This window comes from Eleutherodactylus coqui, chromosome 1, assembly GCF_035609145.1.
Source record: "Eleutherodactylus coqui strain aEleCoq1 chromosome 1, aEleCoq1.hap1, whole genome shotgun sequence".
Taxonomy (NCBI): domain Eukaryota; kingdom Metazoa; phylum Chordata; class Amphibia; order Anura; family Eleutherodactylidae; genus Eleutherodactylus; species Eleutherodactylus coqui.
Genome location: NC_089837.1, coordinates 482,039,662 through 482,062,587, shown reverse-complemented (window position 1 = coordinate 482,062,587; position 22,926 = coordinate 482,039,662). Strand labels below are relative to the sequence as shown.

General features: G+C 44.1%; 1 protein-coding gene across 2 annotated transcripts; it reads right to left on the bottom strand.

The window, feature by feature from the left end:
- Positions 1–261: 261 nt before the first annotated feature.
- ARF3 (ADP ribosylation factor 3) lies at positions 262–22,678 on the bottom strand. Of its 2 annotated transcripts, none has more exons than XM_066585689.1 (5): positions 22,610–22,678; positions 11,049–11,257; positions 10,658–10,768; positions 5,420–5,544; positions 262–4,643 (listed from the first exon to the last, which is right to left on the bottom strand). In XM_066585689.1, the coding sequence occupies exons 2-5, from the start codon at positions 11,194–11,196 to the stop codon at positions 4,482–4,484; spliced, it is 546 nt and encodes a 181-aa protein (XP_066441786.1). In that variant the 5' UTR covers positions 11,197–11,257; positions 22,610–22,678; the 3' UTR covers positions 262–4,481. The 2 variants fall into 2 exon arrangements, with proteins under 2 accessions (XP_066441786.1, XP_066441796.1); XM_066585699.1 differs by lacking the exon at positions 22,610–22,678 and adding an exon at positions 22,466–22,542.
- Positions 22,679–22,926: the final 248 nt, after the last annotated feature.

Genomic DNA, 22,926 nt, shown 5'->3' with positions numbered 1-22,926 from the left:
GTTGAAAAAGTCTACCGAGGCAACAGCATCAACTAGGTTATGAGAAGAGAAGGAAACACAAGAAAAAAGTAACCCGATTACAACCAAACAATATCAAGAAATATCAAATCAACCATCACTGGAGAAAACAATATGGTCCCTTATGTAAAAAGTGCACTGCATGGTCTGAAAGAGGACAACGGCAGCTCAGGCTTATTAATCCAACTTATTGTTAAAAGCACCCAAGTGTCTTAACTCTTTCCAATCCCATTTTGGAGTCAGGGTTTCCTAAAAGGCTTTCTCTTTTTGCTGTTCTACAACAGTGCCATCTGCTGGCTAAAGCCAGTGTGTGCGTGCCAAAGAGGCTCCGACAGCGGAGTGGCTAGCAATAGATGGTAAGAATACCCTGTTGGACGTCTTCTGACATTGGAGCTCTACAAGCTTCAAATCAGAATGTAGGAAAATGCCAGACAGTGGATTGGAAAGGGTTAAGTACCAGCAGCAACTCGGGGTAATAAGATTCGTCTTCGGATACCATCAAGGACGGTACTTGCTAAATTCATCTGTATTTCCCATTGTAGCACTTAAACGTTAAAGTAAATAGCACTTGTACAATACAGAGAGCGATTATATCTCTTTTGGATTCCACAAAACACAGCTCATCCTCCTTAATCATTTCCACGCACCTCTCGGGATCCGCTGTCTCTTAGCCAACCAAATCTTTAAAAAGGTAGAGGCTGTTTCCCTTTGATAACTACATTACCATAAATGAGCCCAGCAACAGCAGGAGTCCTTTGGTGATGTAAATGTAAAATGCCTTAAACAGGGATTTTCCGGGGAGAGAGAAAAACGTACCCAATCCAGTCCAAGTGCCAGCATCTCCACTTCCGAACTGGGTTACATGGTATGGATTCTTCATTCCCGGTTTCATGATCAGTGATAATACCGCAGGCTGCTGGCTCATTTTAATAACTAAGCCAGCCCCTTCTCGGTTACGACCGATGCACAGGAAGGGGTTGGCCTAGTTATGGAAGAATCCATACCATGCCACTGGATGAACCAGGTGTGGATTTGCCAAAAATGCTGGATAGGTTAAGCTTTTCACTCCCTGAATAACTCCTTTAGGCACGTTTACCATTATTTGGCATCAATATAATAGCTCGACAAACATGGATTCTACATCTAAAGTATCTTGTACTGCTCATAGGAAGCACATGAAAGGGAAAAGGGCTTCCCATGTGCAACGTTTTGGCTTTACAGTCATTTTGATTTTTAAACTTTTTTTTTTTTTTTAATTGGGAAATGTCACAGTGAGAAAAAATTATTTTAGAAACTGTGACTTTACTGAATGAGCAGTAAGATGCTCGGAACAAACTTCCAGCAGATGTGGTTGGAAAATTTAATAGTAAGTGAATTTAACCATTTCTGGGATAAGCATATATCTATCCCAAGATGGAAATAAAAAAAAGGACCACGTGCTCTTTTTCTGCTGCCAATCTTCTACCCTTCTAATATCCTTTTAGACTGGATGTTGTGGTTCTTTTGCTTTTTTTGTGGAATGCCTTTCTCAGTATCTTATGTTCCTCGCCTTGATACACTGAAATATGTGCTGATGTCCTGATAGTCTTTGGGAAATGTCCAACGCAACGAGTCACTGTCACACGTCACAGCTCCAGAAAAGTGGATATTAACTGTATACAGTGTAATTTCTATGAGCCATCCACTGCCAGCTCTCTACCTAGAAATAGCCATCAGAGAACGTCTCTGTGTAGAAGTTCCCCTCAGTACCATCACTAATGAAACGTAGTTCAGTGTGGTACTAACGATTCCAGCACACCCACAAAATTCTTCACATGAAGAGAACCCCACCTTTAAAAAGGGAAGCAGTCACCTCTGTAAAGCACCATAAACTAAATGATGGTGCTGTCAGTGTAGGTGACAGGAAGCTGGGTCAGGTATGGTTTTATTTTTTAATACTCACCCGCACTTTCCACGTTATCCCTTTCTGAAGTCCGCGCTGCATTGAATATTCGATTCTTTTCACAGTACCGTGCGCGTGCTCTCCCAAAGACTTGTATGGGAAAGTGTGTGTGTGGCACTGTGAAAAGAGTCAGATGTCGCCATTATCAAAATTCACTCAAAAGCCATCTTTCGAGCGATAATTGTTGCATGTAAATGTGCCCATCCTTCACTTTTCTGCAGAAAGATGATTATATGTTCGGTATAAAATCCATTGTTCGGCAGAAGAGCTGATAGCAGGAACTTCATACTCTGTTCTCCTCGGGGAGTGCTGATAACATTGTCTCAGCTGTCAGCCCCGCAGCAGAACAAAGGGAATGTATTTACAGAACAGATCACCTGTTCTCTGAATATAGCTCCCGGCAGCTCACAAGCATTAATAAGTTATTAATTGGCATTAGTACCAATTAGTAATTTATGCAAAATGATCGCTCAAAAGCCATCTTTTGGGCCCTTAGTTTACGGTGCCGTAGGAAGTGACAGGTTTCCTTTAATCTCCACTCACATTCAAACACTGGTTGGTCAAGTGATCAGACTGCCAACATGAGTAAAGATATGGGGGCACCATTCTCTTAGACTGAAGTTTGGTGTGTGTAATATATATAAATAAAATCATAGTGAGTGTTTGATGACCACAGTAGAGTGTTCTTGTCTTATCTACTTAGTAGAGATGGGCAGCCTCATGTTTGCTGCTCTATTTCCCCAAATCCTGCGGTAGCAAATGTTCTGTCAGAGCAAATAGGAACACATGACGTGTATTTTCTTTCTCTAGAAGAGAACAGTAGCGAGAAAAGACAAGTTTTGGCATGCCAACCGTTTCTGAATTACGTCTCCCATGATGCTGTGCTAACTGCCAAGGGCCAAAAGTTACTCATCCTGGGTCCACAGAAACGCAGATCTTCCTAAATCTCAAATTTCCCCAGAAGAAAAAAAAAAAGATGGATAGATAATAAGATATAAGGAGTGATTTTGGTATCTGACACTCCTGTCATTTCAATAATCCCTATTATTCCATCTGAAAACATTTTTGCAGACAGAAAAAGGTCACTTGGAAAAAAATCTGTTTTAAATCTATGATGTAAAGATGAATCACCTTAACACTAAATCCCCATCACGCCGTTTGCTTCGCAGAAGAGTAACAAGTTGCAAAAAGTATTCGGCTTCAAACCATGAGTGCAATCGTCTGTTTTCTCTTCAATTATCATGACGAAATATAGGTTAAAATCCAACAGAAAAAGTAAAAAAATATTTAAAAACGACGACTAAAAGTTTGACTAGATCGGTGCCAATTATACAAAAGAGCTCTTCGTTTTATTTAAAGTTTTAATGCAAATACGACGCTATTGGAATTGCATCAGCTGGATGGACTCCCAGTGATGTAACTGACAGGAGGAGTGTCGATTGCCACAATGACTTCATTGGGAGCTGCTCCAGTCATAAGGGTGGTGAGGCGAGAGCACAATGTGCTCGAATAACCTCTTATTTCATTATAGCAGGTGTTTAGAAATTAATAGCACAACCCACATGCACAGTTCATATACATTAAATTAACTATCCCACTGGCTCAATACAGTTGCAATGGAAATAATACTATGGCTTTTGCAGTCAGTTTTTTTTTTGTTTTGTTTTTTTACCACCAGAGTACATGGGAACCGTTTTGCTAACAACCATGGAATCGTCATTGCACTACACTTCACTTCAAACACAGTAAAAGAAGCCGGCTCTTGTGTAGATCTGATATAAATGAAGCACAAGAGCAGCGGAGTCTGATTGCAGCACCACCCTGAAAGATCGATGCTGATATATACCACACGGAATGGGATCCTTATTGAGTACCGATGACACAGCCTTGGAATAGAAGTTAATAAATAAATAAATAAATAAATAAACTATTAAAAGTAAAATGAATCAATCATTTAAAAAGGTCCCGAATGTGGCGCACGTAACCCTTCTGTCAAATATGTATATAAAATAAAAACTTCACTTGGTCGGTATAATAAATATTCCTGTATGAAGTACTGAAGACAACCTGCCTTAGAAACAAACACAATAAAGCCAAATACATCTCTCAAATCTTCGGCGCAGGGAGCTTCCACGGAACATACAGACACAAAAACAGCACAGCTCCCAAACCCTTTCCTTATACCAGCCCTGTCTACAGGGGGGTAGATTACTATGGCATATACTGCCAACTCTCACAACTCCTCCCCAACCCAAAATCTCCACAAAAGAAAAAAAAGGTAAATAAAGAGCAAGTAACAGCAGCTGGATGAGTCAGAAGAAACACGGCACCCGATAAAAACACCCCAAACCGAAACGGCAAAATAAGCGAGTGTGGAACCAGAAGCAGGTGGGATAGGGTGGTCTGTGTCAATAGCCAACCCCAACCTGCCCTGGCTGAAGTGGGAATTTTGGATGGAGAGGATAGAGAGGAAGAGAGAGTCAGGCGCACGCTGGGGAGGCAGAGGTAGGGCCGGGAATCATTACTTCTTGTTCTTTAGTTGGTTGGCTAGCCAGTCCAGGCCCTCGTAGAGACCATCTCCACTGGTGGCACAGGTGGACTGGATGTACCAGTTGCGATGACGAAGAGAATGAAGGCCCAGCTTGTCTGTGATTTCTGCAGCATTCATAGCATTGGGGAGGTCCTGAAAAGAGATTATTTGGAAAGGGACTTGATTAGGAACATAAAAGTAAAAACAATCGTGTTATTAGTATAGCGCCAACTTATTCTGCAGCGCTTTAAGGTAATTTATTTAATAACCCCCAGCAAGCTGGGAACTCATTTTACCAACCTGGGAAGAATAGAATGCTGTGTCAACCTTGAGCCGGCTACCTGAACCAAGCGGGGATTAAACCTGCAACCTTCAGGTAGTGAGCGAGAGCTTAGGACTGCATCTCTGCTGCCTTAACACTCTGCGCCGCACGAGGCTCATACAGAATTCATAGAGAATACCTACCAGGGCTTTGGAGTTGGCAAGCCAAACCTCTGACGTAGACCCCTCAATTTTCCCAAACTCCGACCCCTTCATAAGTGACTCATGTTTTTTTTAAGTTATAAAATTACTGTAATAGAATGGTAACATCCGGCTTTTTATCGCCATTAAGATAAAATAATAAAGCTATTTAGATAGAATATGCAATATATTCACTGGAATACAATTTCATAACAGAACATTACTATACAGAATCTGTTGCATATTTCCTTTCATAGGATTGTAAGAAAGTTTTGAAATGTCCTAGAAATATAGGTTCTACTCAATGAATATATTTATGGGACATTTCAGAACTTTACTAAGTTATTCTGAAAGGAAATATGCAACAGATTCTGTATTGAATAAACTAGAATATAGATTTTATTTTTATATATACTTCTACTGACTCCGGCTCAGACTCCACAGCCCTAACTGCTACACAAACAAACCTGTTTGTTCGCAAAAACAAGCAGTACAGCATCCCGAAGCTCATCTTCTGCTAGCATCCTCATTAACTCCTCACGTGCCTCATTTACCCGTTCTCGGTCATTACTATCCACCACAAATATTAACCCTGAAAAAAATAGGATAGAAAATAGATATATAATTTTTAACCGTTCTAACAGAAGTCATACATTAAAAGGGAAAAAAGGCAGTCATAGGGTGGATTCAGACGACCGTATATCGGCTTGGTTTTCACGCCGAGCCGATATACAGTGTCCTCATCTGCAGGGGGGGGCGGGGGTTGAAGGATGGAAGAGCCAGGAGCAGGAACTGAGCTCCCGCCCCCTCTCTGCCGCCTCTGCACCCCCTCTCTGCCCCTCTGCACTATTTGCAATGAAATGAGGCGGGGCGGGGCTAAGTTCCTTGAATTAGCGCCACCCCCCGTCCTGCCTCTCCTCATTGAAAATAGTGCAGAGGGGCGGAGAGGAGGCAGAGAGGGGGCGGGAGCTCAGAGCACTGCTCCTGGCTCTTCCAGGCTCCCCCCTGAAGAGAGAGACGACGTATATCGGCTGGGCGTGAAAACCCAGCCGATATATGGTCGTCCGAATCCAGCCTTAGTGTTACAAATGCTATGCAAGTCAATACTTACTTACCTGGTAGTATTTTGTGTTGGCACCTTGGGGGCTTTTTTTTTGCTGCACATAATTAGAGCATAGTGATGATCAGTGATTAGAACTTGCCTGCATTTTCTAATGAGAGTTTAGGGTAGTCCAAAACCCACATCCACTCTGATAACATTATTTGTGCCTCACACATGTTTAAAGCGCCATTCTGGCTTGAACAAACAAAGATGGCTGCACCGGTTCTCCGGACTACCTGAGGTACGCCCTGTATCAGTATGTATTGGTATTCTATGATACTACATGCTGCTCTGACTGCCCAGTGCTGCTTATTTGGGGAGCCTTGGGTAATCAAAGCAGGTGTAGTGTCTTAGACGAATGGTGCATAGTAATGTACAGTGTGCATCAGATGGTCAGAGAAGCTAGTGTGACCATCTTTGTTTGTCCAGGCCTGAAGGAGGTCACTTTAAAGGCCAGTTTCACGTAAACATATTACAAGTGCATTTATATAGGTCTGTAATATGGAGAAGTTTCCAGACCCAACCGCCCAATTCTGTTTAATATATTTATCAAAAACCTGATAGAGGGGCTGCACAGTAAAATATTGATATTTGCAGACGATACAGAATTATACACGTTAATTAATACAAGGTATGGACCTAGATAAGCTGGGGGCTTGGGTGGAAAAATGGCAAATGAAGCTCAATATTGGCAGGCCCCACATGGAATACTATGTACAGTTCTGGACACCGGTGCTCAGGAAAGATGTTGCAGTACTTGAGGGGGTCCAAAGAAGGGCAACTAAGTTAATAAACAGCCTGTGAGGACTGGAATACCCAGAGAGGCTATCAAAATTGGGATTATTCACTCTGGAAAAAAGACGGTTAAAGGGCGACCAAATAACTATGTATAAATACATGAGGGGACAATACAAGGATCTCTGCCAGGATCTGTTTATACCCAGGACTGCGACAGTAACAAGAGGGCATCCTCTATGTCTAGAAGAAAGCAGGTTTCATCACCAACACAGAAGGGGATTCTTTACTGTAAGAGCAGTGAGACTGTGGAACTCTCTGCCTGAGGACGTAGGGATGGCAAAATTCATAGAGGAGTTTAAGAGGGACTAGACATCTTTTTAGAATGCTACAATATTACAGGATCTAGACATTAGTGGACCAGCGGGGTTGTTGACCCGGGTCTTGGAGTCAGGTAGGAACTCAAACGTTGATCCAGGGATTACTCTGGCTGCAATTATGGAGTCAGGAAGGAATTTTTTTCCTCTGAATGAGCTAAATTGGCTTTTTTGTTTTTTGCCTTCCTCTGGACTAACAAGGTGGAGGTTGTAACGGGCTGAACTAGATGGACATTATCTGCATTCAGCCTAACATATTATGCTACTGACCTGCGTACAGAGCATCATAGGGCTCTATGCTGCTCTGAATTCCAGTCAACAGACCAGTGTTCGGGCTGGGACATTCTTCCATATTACAGGCATACAAAATATCCCCCCCCCCCCCCCCCCAGATACCGTAGTTTTTTTATATATGCAGTTTTTAAAAGGGGCTAACATGGAAATCATTGGACACTTTGGGGCACATTTGTCAATACAATTGGTCTAAAAGTTAGACAGTGCAAACTAGGACAGACAGTCTTAGGCTGGGTTTACACAGGGCGGATTTGCCGCGTTTTTTCTGTTCCGGTTTTGCCGCAGAAGAACTGCTTCTGCGGCAAAACCGCTTCAAAGGTTATTTGGGCTTGCGGATTTTTCTGTGGATTTTTGTGCGTAAAAATCCGCATTTATTTCCGCAGCGCTTTTTTACTTTTTGCCGCGTATTTGGTGCAGATTTGGCTGTGTCCATAGAGGTCTATGGACAAAAAAGCGCTGCGGAAAAGACCGTAGAATGAACATGCTGCATCTTTGAAAACCGCGCCGCAGTTGCATTTCCGCACTGCAGCTGTGCGGAAAAAATCCACACTGTGAGAACAGCATTGCACTGCAAACGTAGTGGTTTTGCCGCAGTGCGGATATGCAACGGCAATCCGCACTGTGTGAAGCCAGGCTTAAAGTGTAGCAGATTTCTCACAGTGACTCATGCTAGATGGTAAATCTATCAAATTTTAAGGTAAAGTACCCTGGTGCAAGAACCGAGTAGTGACCAACTCCTAGGATGACGCCACATTGTGACGCTTTTGGCAGACTGTTTTTGCGGGGTGGTTTGCTATTGCCTTCCCCAGTTATCTTTACCCCCAGGCAAACTGGGTACTCATTTTTCCGACCTCGGAAGGATGGAAGGCTGAGTCAACCTTGATTCGGCTAACTGAACCATGTGGGGATTTAACCCACAATCTTCAGGTCGTCAGCGAGAACTTAGGACTGATTTCTGCTGCCCTAGTACTATGCACCACACAAGGCTCCTCTCTGTATAGTCTACGTTTAAACCACCTATTGGTTAGCTTAGTTTGCACCAAAAATTATGCAAAATGTGTTGCAATTTAAGCCATGCCCCTTTTCACAAAACCATAACCCCATTTTTAGGCAGAGTTGGAAAAACAGTGCAGCTTTCATTTTTTAAAAGCATAATGTAAAATGAAAACTGAGCTGTGATTGGTTGCTGTGGGCAACAAAGATTTTCCATTTACAAGTTCTCATTTCCATTTAAGTTCTCATAAATCTCTCCCACTGTTCCTTTATAAGCAAAGAAAAAGACACTCATACAGTGCCATATATCACCTGTGACTCATAAGTAGCTAGGCACCTTCTGACCACTGCCCACAATGGGAAAAGGAAAGAGAAAGATCATTTGTAATCCTATCAGTAGTTTTGCACATAGTAACTTTTAGGTAAAAACATTTTTGGGATTGTATTAATTTTGTATTGATGTCCATTAAATGCTTAAAGGTTATGGATTCCTTTGCTGGTCTTTAGCTTAATATGTATATTTCTACATTAAAAAAAAAAAAAAAAAAAAAAATTTGGAATTGTAAGTTTTCAAAAACTTGAAACCACTTCTTTTCTGCGCTTGCGGTGTTTTCCAATATACTGCATGCTGGAGACTTGCAGAGGCCGACTGATGGATTCTGAACCTAATGGACAGTGGTGGAGATAAATGAATTAATGTAATAAGATCACTATTAGATAACTACAAAGTTCTGCCAGTTGGGGCTAATGGCTTGTTGTTACAAGCACTGGCTGCTAGGTCCTGGCTTTTTTTTAAACTATGAACGATGGAAGCCAGGTCCAGTCCCATAATTGATTTTCTCTCTTTGTCTACGTCACCGTCAGCCAAGAATCTTAGTTCCCCCGTTTGCAGTGTATTTGAATGCAATGGAGGTGCAGAAAACAAACTGTTAATTTTGAGGAAAAACCAAAATTACAAAAATTCTCATTTGTAAAAATACACAGCTTTAGGTTGGAAAAAAAGTCAGTAAGGGTGTCGCTAGCTTTTATGGACTGCTTGTTGTGTATTTACAGCAGGAGGTCCAAGTTTTTGAAACCCGTATCACTGTGTATTTATGGCACGTATTTTAATTGTCTGTCCATGGATTTGAGCAGCTATCTGTAATCAGAGACTGCCAGTGACCCAGAAGAGAAGAAAGACTGTTTACATCGCTTCTGTCATCTCAATTTTTGCAAACACAGCGTTCAGTGGCCACTGTGTATGGCATATATGTAGCCCAGCATTGCATCTAATGATCACATTATAATGGTGGCATCAGTAGCAGCAGGCTACTGCTGGGTAGAACTAGACCTAGCGCAGTCTGAACCATGACAATTGTCACAGCAATTTGGCAGATTTCCACTGTGTCTGTGCAACCCCAGTTAAGGCCCATTTACACCCAAAGATAATCGTTTAAAAAAGGTTTTGAACGGTTGTTTTGAACAATTGCTTTGCATAAATTGCTGATAGACACTAATGTCCATTAGCAGCTTATCACCTTCATTTGCATGTAAATGAGCCTCCAGGACCAGTATGCAGAAAACAGCAAGTGGTCCGTTATTTGCATTCAGCTCTTTTGTTCTGCTGTGTGATTGCAAGCTGAATACAATGTAATCAGCGCTCTCTTGGAGAACACAGGACCATGGGCAGCAAACACAGCATGCGGTCTGTGGTATCTTCTCTCCAGCTGAACAATGGATTTTATGCTCACCTAAAAATCATCGTTCAGCCGAAGAGTGAAAGATGGGAGAATTTACACACAACGATTATAGCTCAAACGATGGCTTTTGAGCAATAATCGTTGCATGTAAATGGTCCTTTACAGTGGAACAATATAGTTTAAAAAAAAAAATCATTAACATATAGTCTCCCAGTAGTCTTCTCTGACCTTTGAAGTCTAGACTAAAAAAAATAAAAGCAAAAAAGCCAAAAGCATATTTTCTTACCACAAACTATAAGCCTAAAAATACAAAACTAAAAACAAAAACAAAAAACCCCACAGAAATTACACGTATAAAAATGTTAAGAAAAGAGACCTACATTGTTCACAAGAAAAACAGAAAAGTCACGTTGCTAGCCTGACAAACAAAGTTATAGCCATAAATGTAACATGTTCTAAAAATAACTAGATGTTGTAGGATCATAAAGGCCCAAAATACCCCGGACATCAAACCTAACAGCTCACCCTGAGTGTTCTGGAAATAATGTCTCCACAGTGGTCGGATCTTGTCTTGGCCACCAACATCCCACACGGTGAAGCTGATGTTCTTGTATTCTACCGTTTCTACATTGAAGCCTATGAGGAAGAAAGCATGATTAGGATCTGAGTACTCAAAATACAAAAGAAAGAACAGAATTTTCACTACTGTACATATAAAATATACATTGTGTCCAACTCGCTGGAGAAAAGATATAATTTTGGCGGCTATGACTTCAAGACTAATGAACACATTTTAATGAAAATTTGGTCAAAACATACCTTATACCTACTATGGACAACCTGTCCTGAGGATACGCCAACATCGGTTTACAACTGGACAGCCCTTTAATAGGATATAGAGTTCAATGTACTTTACCTATAGTTGGGATCGTGGTCACAATCTCTCCGAGTTTCAGTTTGTATAATATTGTAGTCTTTCCCGCGGCATCAAGGCCCACCATGAGTATTCGCATTTCCTTCTTTCCGATAAGACTTTTCAGCAGATTTCCAAAGATGTTTCCCATGGCTCTGTTCTCAGATGATCGGTATTACCAGGTGAGTTAAATAGATGGTTTGTGCCCTTTCCTGAAAAGACATTAAGACACGGCAAATATTGAACATTGAAGATGAAATATTAAGATCAAAATGGCTTATTTGCTGTAGCTGTTGCCAAAAATAGACTGTTCCAAAAATACTCCAAACCCTAATAAAAAATATTAACCCTCAAAGTGCTTAATGCCTCTCGGAAGCCACCATGAGAGGAACACATGTGGCTGCAGGATGTCCTGAACATATCGCTGAGCTGTCATTGTCCCTCGTACCACTACTAGAGGTGACCAACTATTGTACGCGATGGCCCCCAGACCATCACACCAGCAGGGGGCAGTGTGCCGCTCCACAGCAAAGGCATGATTGGAGGCGCTCACCCATATATACTAGAACACAGAGACCTTATTAAAGTCAGAATAATTATGACTAGAACAGGTTGATTTTCAGTATTGACTAGTAGATGCCAAATTAAGGTAACTACCGTGTTTCCCCAAAAATAGGATCCTGTCTGTTACTTTTTGCCCCAAAAGAGGTGTTGGTCTTATTTTTGGGGATGTCTTATTATACATTACCCAGCAGGTATGGTCTCAGTCCCTCCCACTGTTCTCCGGAGTCCCGACGCTCTTCTTGCAGTCCTCAGCCACCACAGAAGATCACTTCCTGGTTACAGGATTCGTAAATCCTGCCTCCACAATGCGATTGGTTCTTCGACCTCTGCTCAGCTAATCAATGAAGTGTTCGATGAACAAATCACAGCCATCGCATTGTTTCATAGAGCACTGCATTGCTTGGCCGATCAGTGCTTGAGAACCAATGCATGCCGTCGCTTTCTGGAGGCGGGATTTCTGAATCCTGTAACCCGGAAGTGATCATCTGTTGGCGGCCGAGGACTGCAAAAAGCACCTCAGAGCACCAGAGAGCAGGGGGAGGGACCTGGACTGAGCTTGCTAGGTAATCTATTCTTTTTTTTTTTTTAATGTATTGCAGCTAAGGCTTATTTTTGGGGTAGGGCTTCTATTTCAAGTATATATTTTGTAACACTAATAAATCTATTTACTCCGTTTTTAATGGTAATCTACTGATAAATTGCTTTACTTTTGGCTTCAGTGAATAGTAGATTCCGTGGCAAAATATATATCCTTGTCAGGATCTAAATAATGCATCTGAGAGATCTGGCACAGATGGTGTGAATTGTGCCCTGATCCAGCGAGATCCAGGCAGGTAGTCAATTATGTATAGACCTGGTTGGAGAGAAAGCATTATTCTCAGAAGCTGAATTCATTTAACCATGTCAGACAGGTGATATAAACGCCACCTGCATCTGGCGGAATTACGTAGAATTGCAGAAATTATCCTTTACACATTTCTGTGGGACTCAAACTGATGCCAATGTGAATTCGCTTTAATTAATGACTTCATAATTCATAAAAGGTTTCTTTTTACTGAGCCAATAGAATTAGAGTTTCTTGTTCATTTGTTTCTTTATAGGTGAGGTGCACTTACCATGTGCCCAAATTGTGCCCATCATATGCTCTATTCTGACGATACAGACGCCCCTGTCACACCCCCAGCTCCCAATTGGCAGAATAGTAGAAGGTCCTTGGAGGTCCTAGCAGTACACTCTGCAGTGATTTTTGGAAACATGCGCAGCTGCAAATGTAAGCCTAAGTGCAAAAGTAATGGTAACCAAAAGCTTACAGGGCAGGCAAAAAAAAAAATACTATCTGCTTCCCGTGACTAACCTGCTCACGCCGCTACCAGCAGCAGTGTTCTTACAGAGCCACATGGACGCAGTGCCGAACAACGGCGCTGAGAGTGCAGGCGCCGACGGACCCAGCAACAGGCATCAAGCCATCCAGCTCCAGGGGTCCTAAAAAAGCGGCGAATGACAGCTATGGCCGGGGAGCAGGCAGAGGGCTGGGGTTAAGAGTGCCATCGCAGGAGCGCCAACCGAAGCAGCCAGAGGGCCTGGGGTGAGAGTGGCAGCGCCGAGGACAGCACGCAGAGGGCCGGGGGTCACAGTGGAAGCACAGGAGCTGTAGCGCCGACAGGAGCAGGCACAGGGTCAGGGCTCAGTACTAGCTGTCGGGATGGCTGGGGAAATAACGGCAGCGCGTCCTCTGCAGCGTCACCTCCACAGTCTTGCAGCGCCTAGGAGCCGGAGAAAAAAGACACTTGCCAGAGGTTAGCTCTGTCCAGGTGTGTGTCTCTGCCAGCCAATCCGGAGCTGGGGGCATTCCCTCTAGCTCCAGCAGCCCAAACCCATGTCTCCACCCTTACAAGTGGTGGCGTCAAGGTACAATAATTCCTGTGACAACTTACACCCTGCTTCATTTCTTCAAATTCTGGTTTTCAGGTAGTCTTCCCCATTTTTCTGTTCAGCTATTTACATTCCCTTTCAGGGAAGGAGCATGTTGTAAGTCTAGCATTCTGCCAGTAGTTCACAGTCCTGACTTCCTTGTCTTTTCTTTCCATACTACACTGCACTGTTTCTGGTCCAATGAGCAAGGAGGCAGGATCACAATGGGGTTGTGAGAGGGGCGTTCCTCCTGTCAAACCCCTAGCTTCCGGTGGCGTCAGGATACACCAATACCGCTAGAGGCTATACCACTTCTGCCTGCTGCGGGGACAGTTTAATTATCATTACCTTCTATATTCACCTAAATAAACTTCAAAACCATAAGTATACAGTCAGGAGGATGAGCTGTGATCTCCTCTATTATAACTGTGTAATCATCATCAGTAACAGTGATAGAAGTGCCTGGGTCCCCCTCTAGGTGGTTTCTGTTGTAGGGGCTATGTAATAGCATCACACAGACATTGAAAAGGACTAGAAACTGAACACATAACTCCAAGTAAATCTAAACTGGTCAGAATTGAGATCACATGATCCTCTAAGGAGAAAAACTCTAGCAGCTTTTAAATAGAAAGGAATAACTTTTTTCAGGAAAATACTATTGATTACCTATCATCAGATCAGGATAGGTCATCAATAGTCGATTGGCTGGGGTCTGTCGCTCGGGATCCCTACAGATCAGTTGAGCGGGGGCATGCTGTCAGCTCCACAAATACACAGAGGTCAGAGCGGAAGCCTCCACACTGATGTCTGTGTAGTGGCTGGTGCTTGTAACTGCAGGCTCTGACCTATTGATGATAGGTCATCAATAGTATTTTCCTGGAAAACCCCTTTAACCAAGGTAACACTACCTTAGGCCCGGTTCACACGACTGGGTTGGATTGCGCAGGCAGAAGGCCTACATCGGATTCCGTCTGTGAGCCCAGACTGGTCAGGTCATGCGGAGTACCGCCTTTGTTGGTGGTGGGGGGTTGTTTGTATTTCCCACGCTGTTGCTTAGCGATGACGTGGGTACCCGCCGCCCATACGCAATGGAGGCAGTCTGTGCAGATTCCACAGTAAAATACAGCATTCTGCAATTTTTCTTCTGCTGACGAAATACGCAATTTGCATCTGCGAATGTGAAGGAAAATTCGAAAATGCATGCCTTTCAATGTCCGCGTTTTACCGCTGATTGTGTGGACAACAGTCGCAGAATAAGCAATTCAAATCTGGTTGCGTGAGACCGGTAAATACTGGGGGGTATTTACATAATGAATGAGGGGGGGGGGGGGATTATAAATGCAAACATCGTTACGTGACCTCTTCTGGGTGTTTTGGGGATAACGAAAGTGACAAATCTGATTTTTTCTTTTGTGCGTGAGAAAAACATGACACGGATGCAAAAAAGGACGCCTGATGTCAACCACTGAAATACAAGGATAAAAATCTGTAGCATCTGCAATTAAAAACTCAGCCAAATTAGCAGCATTTATGTGCGGCTTCGGCCATTGCGGATGGACAGCGGATTTAGGGCCGCTGCAAAAACAATAGTTTTTCAAAATGCTCAATAAAAAGTGCTTGAAATTGATGCCAGGGATGAAAGTGTGTGAAGGCGCTCTTATGGATGTGAGCTTCTAGGCTTCATACTTGCAGGAACAGAGGGGTGATCTGAAGGATCTGACAGCGAGTATCTAAGTCAGTAAGTGTCTGCTTCTATCAGCTTCTTGCAGAAGGTCTATAGGATTTCTCGATATCGGTTTCTAAGGGCGCCTTCACACTGGCGATAAAATCGTGTGATTTTCGTGCGATGCAAGAGTGAGGGAAAAAACGCTGGAATATGAAACCAATGATTTTCAGTGGATTCCTTCACATTTGCGAGGTTTCCACTCATGCGATGCGTTTTGTGCTGGTTTTTTTTATCCCCCATGTTTCCTGATGGAGCCTCCTTTTTATCGCATTGCAAACCACAAACTTGCGATTTTTGTGTGATGCAATGTGTTTTTTAACACTAGGAAGTCCTATTGACTTTCGCGCTTAGAAAAAAAAAAAGGGGGCAGCGATATTTTTGTGAGAAAAAACAGCGCTGACATTCAAAAATTGCAGTTGCGATTTTTTTCTCGGCAATATGGCGAACACCAATGTGAAGGAGCCTTAGGGTGCATTCCCCTTTGGCAGTTTAGATGTAGTAAATACTACATCTAAATACTGCAATGGCAAAAACCGCATGTGCTTTTGCTGTACTTGTGGTTTTAACTGAAAAGAACACCAAAAACACAGCAAAAACACACGCGCTTTTTAATGCAATTTTTATTGCCTCCAAACTGCCCTGTGTGAATACACCCTTATGCTTTTGTACTACCTGCCCAAACGAAGTATTTCCACCAAAAGCATTTATGGCACATCCATATGATAGGCCATACATATGACAGGTGGGGTCCAGCTTCCATAGATGCAGTAAAAGGGGGGCTATTATACATTATAAGTGTTTCAGTAACATGAGCTAGTGCAGACTACTCCATGGGGTCACTGCAGGTCAATACACACCACAATAGGTACCAGGGGACCCCCTGTACCCCCGACACTCAGGTGTGATTTCCAGCTATCAGCCATTTATGGCAGATCCCATCTTTAGCTGGAATATCCGTTTAGGGTACTATGTTCACACGTAGCAGAAATGGACAGTACAATCAGCAGTAGTGGTGGGGAATGTGCTGCGGATCTGCATTCAGCTGAGGCCGGTCTCACACCAACAGATGTGAATTGAGGATTCCGCGATCGCCGTCCAAGTGTATGATATATTTGGTAATTCGTGGGAATCAAAAAGCATCGACTTTCTTCGGTTTGCTCACACTTGCGGGTAGGAATTGTGGATTCTGCGAGCAGAAGAAAAATCACAGCATGCTCTATTTTACTGCAGATTCCGCAAGGTCGGCCTCGATTGAAGTCACGGGATGCGAATGTTCTGTCACCCATACGCAAATAAGATTACATATGAGCGGTGGAAACGCTCGCAACTTCAGAGGAAAATAGACAGAAAGGCTGGCTGGACGGGGTGGGGCAGAGATCTCTCTTCCGCACAAACAAACAATACGCTGTGCAAATGCGTACACCCGTGCGGAAAAACGCTCACATCCACAATCATCTGCAGTAAGTTTCTGCAAATGATCGCAGGTCTTCCACTGCGGAAATCCGCATGCAGATTCCGACCCCTTCGTGTGAGCCCATGCATAAGACGTACATCCCCGGACTGCATGGGTCACCTACTTTTAACCCATTAACTCCTAGGGCTAAAAGTTAGTGACAGATTCCCTTTGAAAGCTAATCACTTACAACATACATGACCGTTCCAGTCCACCTGACGACACGGAGCGACGTTACTACGCAACTTGCATGGGATATTTAGGCAAAATATATCAATAAGTCAGGGTAAGGATAGCTTCACACGGGCGAGTGTGATATCGCCACAAGAAAATCGTGACAATATTGCATATGTGCTCATGAGATGTTTGAGCAGCAGCAATGTTTTTCCATCGCTGTTGCTTGCAATTTTCTTATGCGATGCACAATAGGAGTTTCTAACGTGAAAAAAAAAACAAAAAACACATTGCATGAAAATCGCAAGTTCATGCGTTGCGATGCAATAAAGCAAAAGGCTGCATAGGGAAACATGGGCGATAAAAAAAAAAAAAGGGGGGGGGGGGGCAAAAACGCTGAAAAGTAGGGCAGGCAGAGATTTCCAAGTCTCACAACATTGCATGAGAAAAAAAAACCATTGCAGATGTGAATGAAACCATTGAAAAGCGTGGGTTGGATAATTCTGCGTTTTCTCTCGCATCGTACGATTTTATCACCCGTGTGAAAACGGCCTTACTAGCAGAAGTCAGATACTAATTAGGACGCAAATTGTAACTGAAGCTGTAGCACAGATAAAGGCCGCTGTAGCCCCAGTCTTAGATTTCAAGGCCCTTGCATATCGCCATATAACAGACCGGTGTGTAATACGACGCCATTCTCCCAATAGATATCTGGTGCCGCCAGGAGGAAACACAGGGGGGTTATTTTCTGCACTGAGGTCTATGGTAGGTGGAAGCAAACAGAAAGCCATCCTTCTGTCTTCAGTTTTGAGCAGATCTGTTTTTAAGCAGATATGCGCATTCAGTGCGGGAAAACTTGCATCAGGTGACCAGAAGTAGAGGGAGGAGCCTGGCCCACCGCCAAGCTAACAATCTTTATTTATATAACGCCAACATATTCCGCAGCGCTGCAGAAATTGGGGGGAGACGTACACAAAATGAGTCGTGACACAGTATCAGGGCTTATTTACACGTCCGTATATCGGCCGGGTCTTTACGCCCAGCCGATTTACGATGTCAGTGCACTGCTCTCAGGCTCCCTCCTCCCCCTGCAGGAAGGGACACCGTATATCGCCTGGGCGTAAAAACCCGGCCAATATACGGTCGTGTGAATAAGCCCTTAAACTGATAGTACTGTGGGCCCTGGGCACAAGAGCTTACAGACTATAAAGATGGATACATAGGATACTATACATATATACATAAAGCTGTGGGAGTCCGTCACCAACCGGGTTTGGGGAGTCAGAAAGGGGGAGGGGGATTTAGCAGGAAGAAGGGGCCAAGTTCACTTCCATGTTAAGTCTGTCAGGTCTGACAGATAGGCTCACCACAGAGAATCGTGCCATGCCGCGATTTGAGGCCCGTGAGCGGAGAATCGCTATGATACTCCGCTCGTGGACAGAGGGGTGCGCTTTCCATAGCAACGCTATGCAAAGCGTTTACTGCGTTACCCGCAGCCGGATTATCGCCACGGATAACGCAATGAACTGTCGCCTGTGGACAGGAGCCCTAACCCACAAAAAGAGTGTGAGACGACACTTAGAACTTTTTTTCTAGCTTTTCCCACCCTTAGATGAAAGCTGCCAAATTAGATATAGAACGATCCTACAAGAAACAAATTCCAGAACCCCAACTGGACACCTGCCCAATAGGGACATCACATAGGAACCAGTATAGGATAATGTGCAACTTAATAGTACAGGGCAGGGCTGTGGAGTCGGAGTCAGTAAAAGTGTACCGGCTTCTGTCTTTTAAAAAAAAAGTAACTATTAGGAAATTATAGTGCCGGTGTTTCTGGTGGCGCGATGCGCCACACAGCTGTGCTTGGATGGTACATCCATGATGATCCCCACACATCACACACGCAGCTCTACTACATGCCACACACAGCTGTAGTAGTCATCTTGATTCCCACACATTACACACACACAGCTCTACTACATGCATGCTGACCCCACACACTACAAAACACACAGCTCTACTACATCCATCCTGATTCCCACACATTACACACACCGCTCTACTACATGCATGCTGACCCAACACATCACGTTACACACACAGCTTTGCTACATTGTACCTCTATCCTGACCCCAGACATCACACACACACAGCACATGACACACAGCTCTGCTACATCCTGATTCACACACATCACACAGCTCTGCTATGCCACACATCACCAGACTCCTAGATACCTTGATCACCCCTGGCCATGCGATTCTTGACTCCACCCACACAGGTGATCACATGACTGTGACATCATCACAGGTCCTGATAGTTGTCGGTTTATCCAGTATACAGTACTTTCTACCAAACTACACAATAGCTCCTCCCACAGCCGTGACATCACCACAGATCCTTCTGCCCACTGGATCTCTGTGGTGGCGGTAGGTCGGTGTGTCTTCTGGCAGGACTGCTGACTTATGTCTGATATAATAACGGCGGCTTACTTGTATTCTCATTTTGTTATTTTTGTCCTCCGCTTTTCAAGAGCCCCAACGGTGTGGTTCTTCTGTCAGTCAGGCTGTTTTATATGTGTCGTAGGACCTTCAATGACGTTACCAGGGGCAGAGCAGGAGAAGCACTCACATACTAACTGACAAGTGGTCGTTAGTAGTTTACATTATAAAGTTATATAAAAATCAGAGTTTGTGGAATATTTATTTTTATAGAAATTTAGGAAAGTGTTGAAATGTGCTATAAATATATGTTCTAGTCTTCTAAAACCCCTATTTATGAAGGACAATGATAACTAGAATGTGGAAACAGCAATAAAAAAAAATAAAATAAAAACAACAGTTATTGCCTTTCCTCTCCAATAGGCCTCTTTCACACGGGCGACAGCGATATCACTGCGAGAAAAATCGCAGCAATATTGTATCCATGCTCTGCGAGGTATTGCCGCGTTTTCTCACGGCGCTATTTTGCAATGTTGTGTCACTGCAAAGTTGCACATGGCGCAACAAAGTGTGCGACTTTGTAGCTCTTTTGTCATAAAATATAAGCCCTACCCCCAAAAATAAGCCCTGGCTGCATTAAGGGAAAAAAGAAGCAGCACAATACATTGCCCGCTCCGCCGCACGTCTCCTCGCAGGTCCCCAACACTTGTTTGAGGTCTTCTGTCAAGGCTTCCTAGATTGGAGGTTCAAAAACCCCGCTTCCAGGAAGCGTTGGCTCTGATTGGCCAAGTCACGGTGCTCGAGAACCAATCACTGCAGTGCTCAATGAAACAATCACAGCCATTCAAGCGGTCAAGGACAACGTCTGTGCAATAACAGTGTGAGGAAATGAATAGAAACCAGTAAACTCACTCTACCAAGAGGTGCGGGGGGCCTCGATGGACCCCACGTCAGTCCCCTAAAGCCACATGGGCAGGAATACACGATGCAAGTGGACTGTACAGTAGAAGGTTTATTGACAAGAATGTTAATTTATAAACAGTATTAAAAATACTAGTATTCAGGAAAATAAACAAAAAAAATAAAATTGATAGAAATGTTAAAAGTATTAAAAACAACTAAAATCCTACATAAACCTTATATAGATATAGGGATAATAGTAGTTTTTAATACCGTTTAGGTCGGGCTCACAAGAATGTGTCGGTGCAGCGTACGCTGTACTAATTATCATAGGCAGCCATGTTACCGCTCACACGACCTGCACAAACTGCACATGCAAGAAAAATCGCAGCATGTTCTATCTTGACACATATTACGTGCGCATGCATGCCAAGATAGTGCATGGCTATGGGCGGTAACGCCATTACGTACTGCCTGTGTTCCACTCACATAAACCTTGCAGCCTGCACTCTGCCAGATAAATTCGTGTAAACCAGCCTTAGGGCGCCTTCAGGGCTTATTCACACGTCTGTATATCGGCCGGGTTTTCACACCTGGCCGATATACGGTGTCTCATTCTGCATGAGGGGGGGGGGGGAGAGACTGGAAGAGACGGGAGCAGTGCTCTAAACTCCCGCCCCCTCTCTGCCCCTTGCCACTGTTTACAATGGGAGGTGCTGGGATGGGGGTGGAGCTAAGTGCCACCCCATCCCGCCCCCTCCCATTGCAAATAGTGGTGAAGGGTGGAGCTCCGTGCACTGTCCTATCGTTTAGGTTTTTTTGTTTTGTTTTTTTATCTCCCATGTTTCTTTTCCTTTTGATCGCGTTGCAAAGCAGGAACTTGCCATTTTCGTGCAATGAGTTTAACATTAGAGACCCCTATTGATCTTTGTGTTAAAAAAAAATAAAAATATAGCAGCAAAAAATGAAAAGTGAAAAAATGCACGAGAATATCGCAAGTGGCAACAATTTTTTTGCGAGAAAAAGCAGCGCTGACACTCAAAAATGGCGAGAAAAAAGTCCTTACTGTATAGCTTTTACTCGCTTCAGCACACGTTTGTCCTTGAGCGCTGGCTGCCATTTGTTTCTCTTTTTTCTGAATGTCGCTGACCCCGGACCGTTGGTTTGGGCGGACGGATGCGATTTCACGCTCTCCGTGGAAAGTCTAGATCCTCCTTGCGCCTATTGAGACATTCACACAAGGCTGTCCAGGCGTTCTGGTACGCCCCCATAATAACCTACCACATCCAGGTAAGTCAGTTCCCACTTATTTATTTTCCTTCTTCAGGGCGGCATCAAAATCTGCACCTCCAATGCGCAGCGTACAGCGCCCATTCACTACAAGGGGTTCCTTCACGTGTTTTTTCTCCCCCCCCCCCCCCAGCCCCCACCCCCTTCCCCAAGTGCAGGGGGGGGAAAACGCAACATGCTTTATTTTTCAGCACAATTGCACACAGACCGCTGCCGTGTGCACGAAATTGCGCATATTTTGCAGGCTTAATCCAACGCTCCTGGGCTTAGCGAGTCAACTGATCGCCTCCTGAGTCAGCTGCCCCCTACGAAGCAGGCGGTCCAGGTTACTGCAAAATAGCGTTTCCAGGACCGCGCTGACGTGAGCGCAATAACGTACAATAAAATGCGATTTTGCGCCCACGATAGCAAACGTATACATGCTTACGTTTGTGTGAGGCCCCCCTTAGGATTGCCATCCCATTTTGGTACGCCTCGCCATGTAATAAATTAGCTTTGCTTTTGCGCTATTCTTTCTTTTTTTTTTGACTCATCGTCGCGCAGATGCAACGTCTACAGATCGGCTCCTAACCAATAGCGACAAATTTTAGAACTAAAAACCCCGTCCAGGTTGTGTCTTTTTTATAACACCGGGTACGACGCGTCGCTGCGGATAGACAGCAAACAGTTAACGAACGCGTCCGTGCTAAGAAAGCAACGAGGTAAGGGTCAGCCGGCGGCCACTGGGAACGTACATAGAAGGGCTACGTGTAACATACAGGATGCGACGGACTTTAGTGTCCCGTTAATGAGAAGACGGTAATAGTAAAACAACGCGCAAAAAGTTGTAGGCGACGCAAGCAAATTTAAGGGGGGAGGGGTAGTGAGGAGGATAATTAGTACATGGGGGATAATGGTAAAAAAAAACTGCATACAATACATGGCTGGGGAGGAATGGTGTGGCAGGAATGGCACATGTCACCTGTGGTCACTGGAATATGGAGATGTCATGGTGGTGCTCGTGTCATACAAGATGCTGGTTGGAGCTCCGTGTGTGTCGCCTTCACTAAGACCCCGCCATACGGAAGCTTCGCCCTCCCCCACGTCAGTCCATTCTCGCACCTACCTTCACCTCTTCTTCTATCTTCTCCCTACCGCAGCGACTCTTCTGTCCTCTCCGACCGGAAGCACCCGGCCCAAATCTCGCGACAGTTCCCCGCAGCCTGCACAGCCGCTGAGGGGGAGCTCTCGCGAGACTTGCAGGCGGTTCCCATAGTAACAGATGCAGCAGCGCGCGCTCCTCGTTGTGTTGCAGGAATGAGTGGGCAGGAGGCCTGGTCCCTCACACGAAGCCCTGATGTCTAAAATAATCACCCACACATCCATTAGCGCGGAGCTGTTACACAGCGCACCGCACTCACCAGCACAAATGTCTCACACGAT

Coding starts and splice junctions, on each gene's coding strand:
- ARF3 (XM_066585689.1), bottom strand. CDS start 11,196: ATGGGAAACATCTTTGGAAATCTGCTGAAAAGTCTTATCGGAAAGAAG. Junction 10,769..11,048: donor GACCACGATCCCAACTATAG/GTAAAGTACATT, acceptor TCTTCCTCATAG/GCTTCAATGTAGAAACGGTA. Junction 5,545..10,657: donor TTATTTCCAGAACACTCAGG/GTGAGCTGTTAG, acceptor TATTTTTTTCAG/GGTTAATATTTGTGGTGGAT.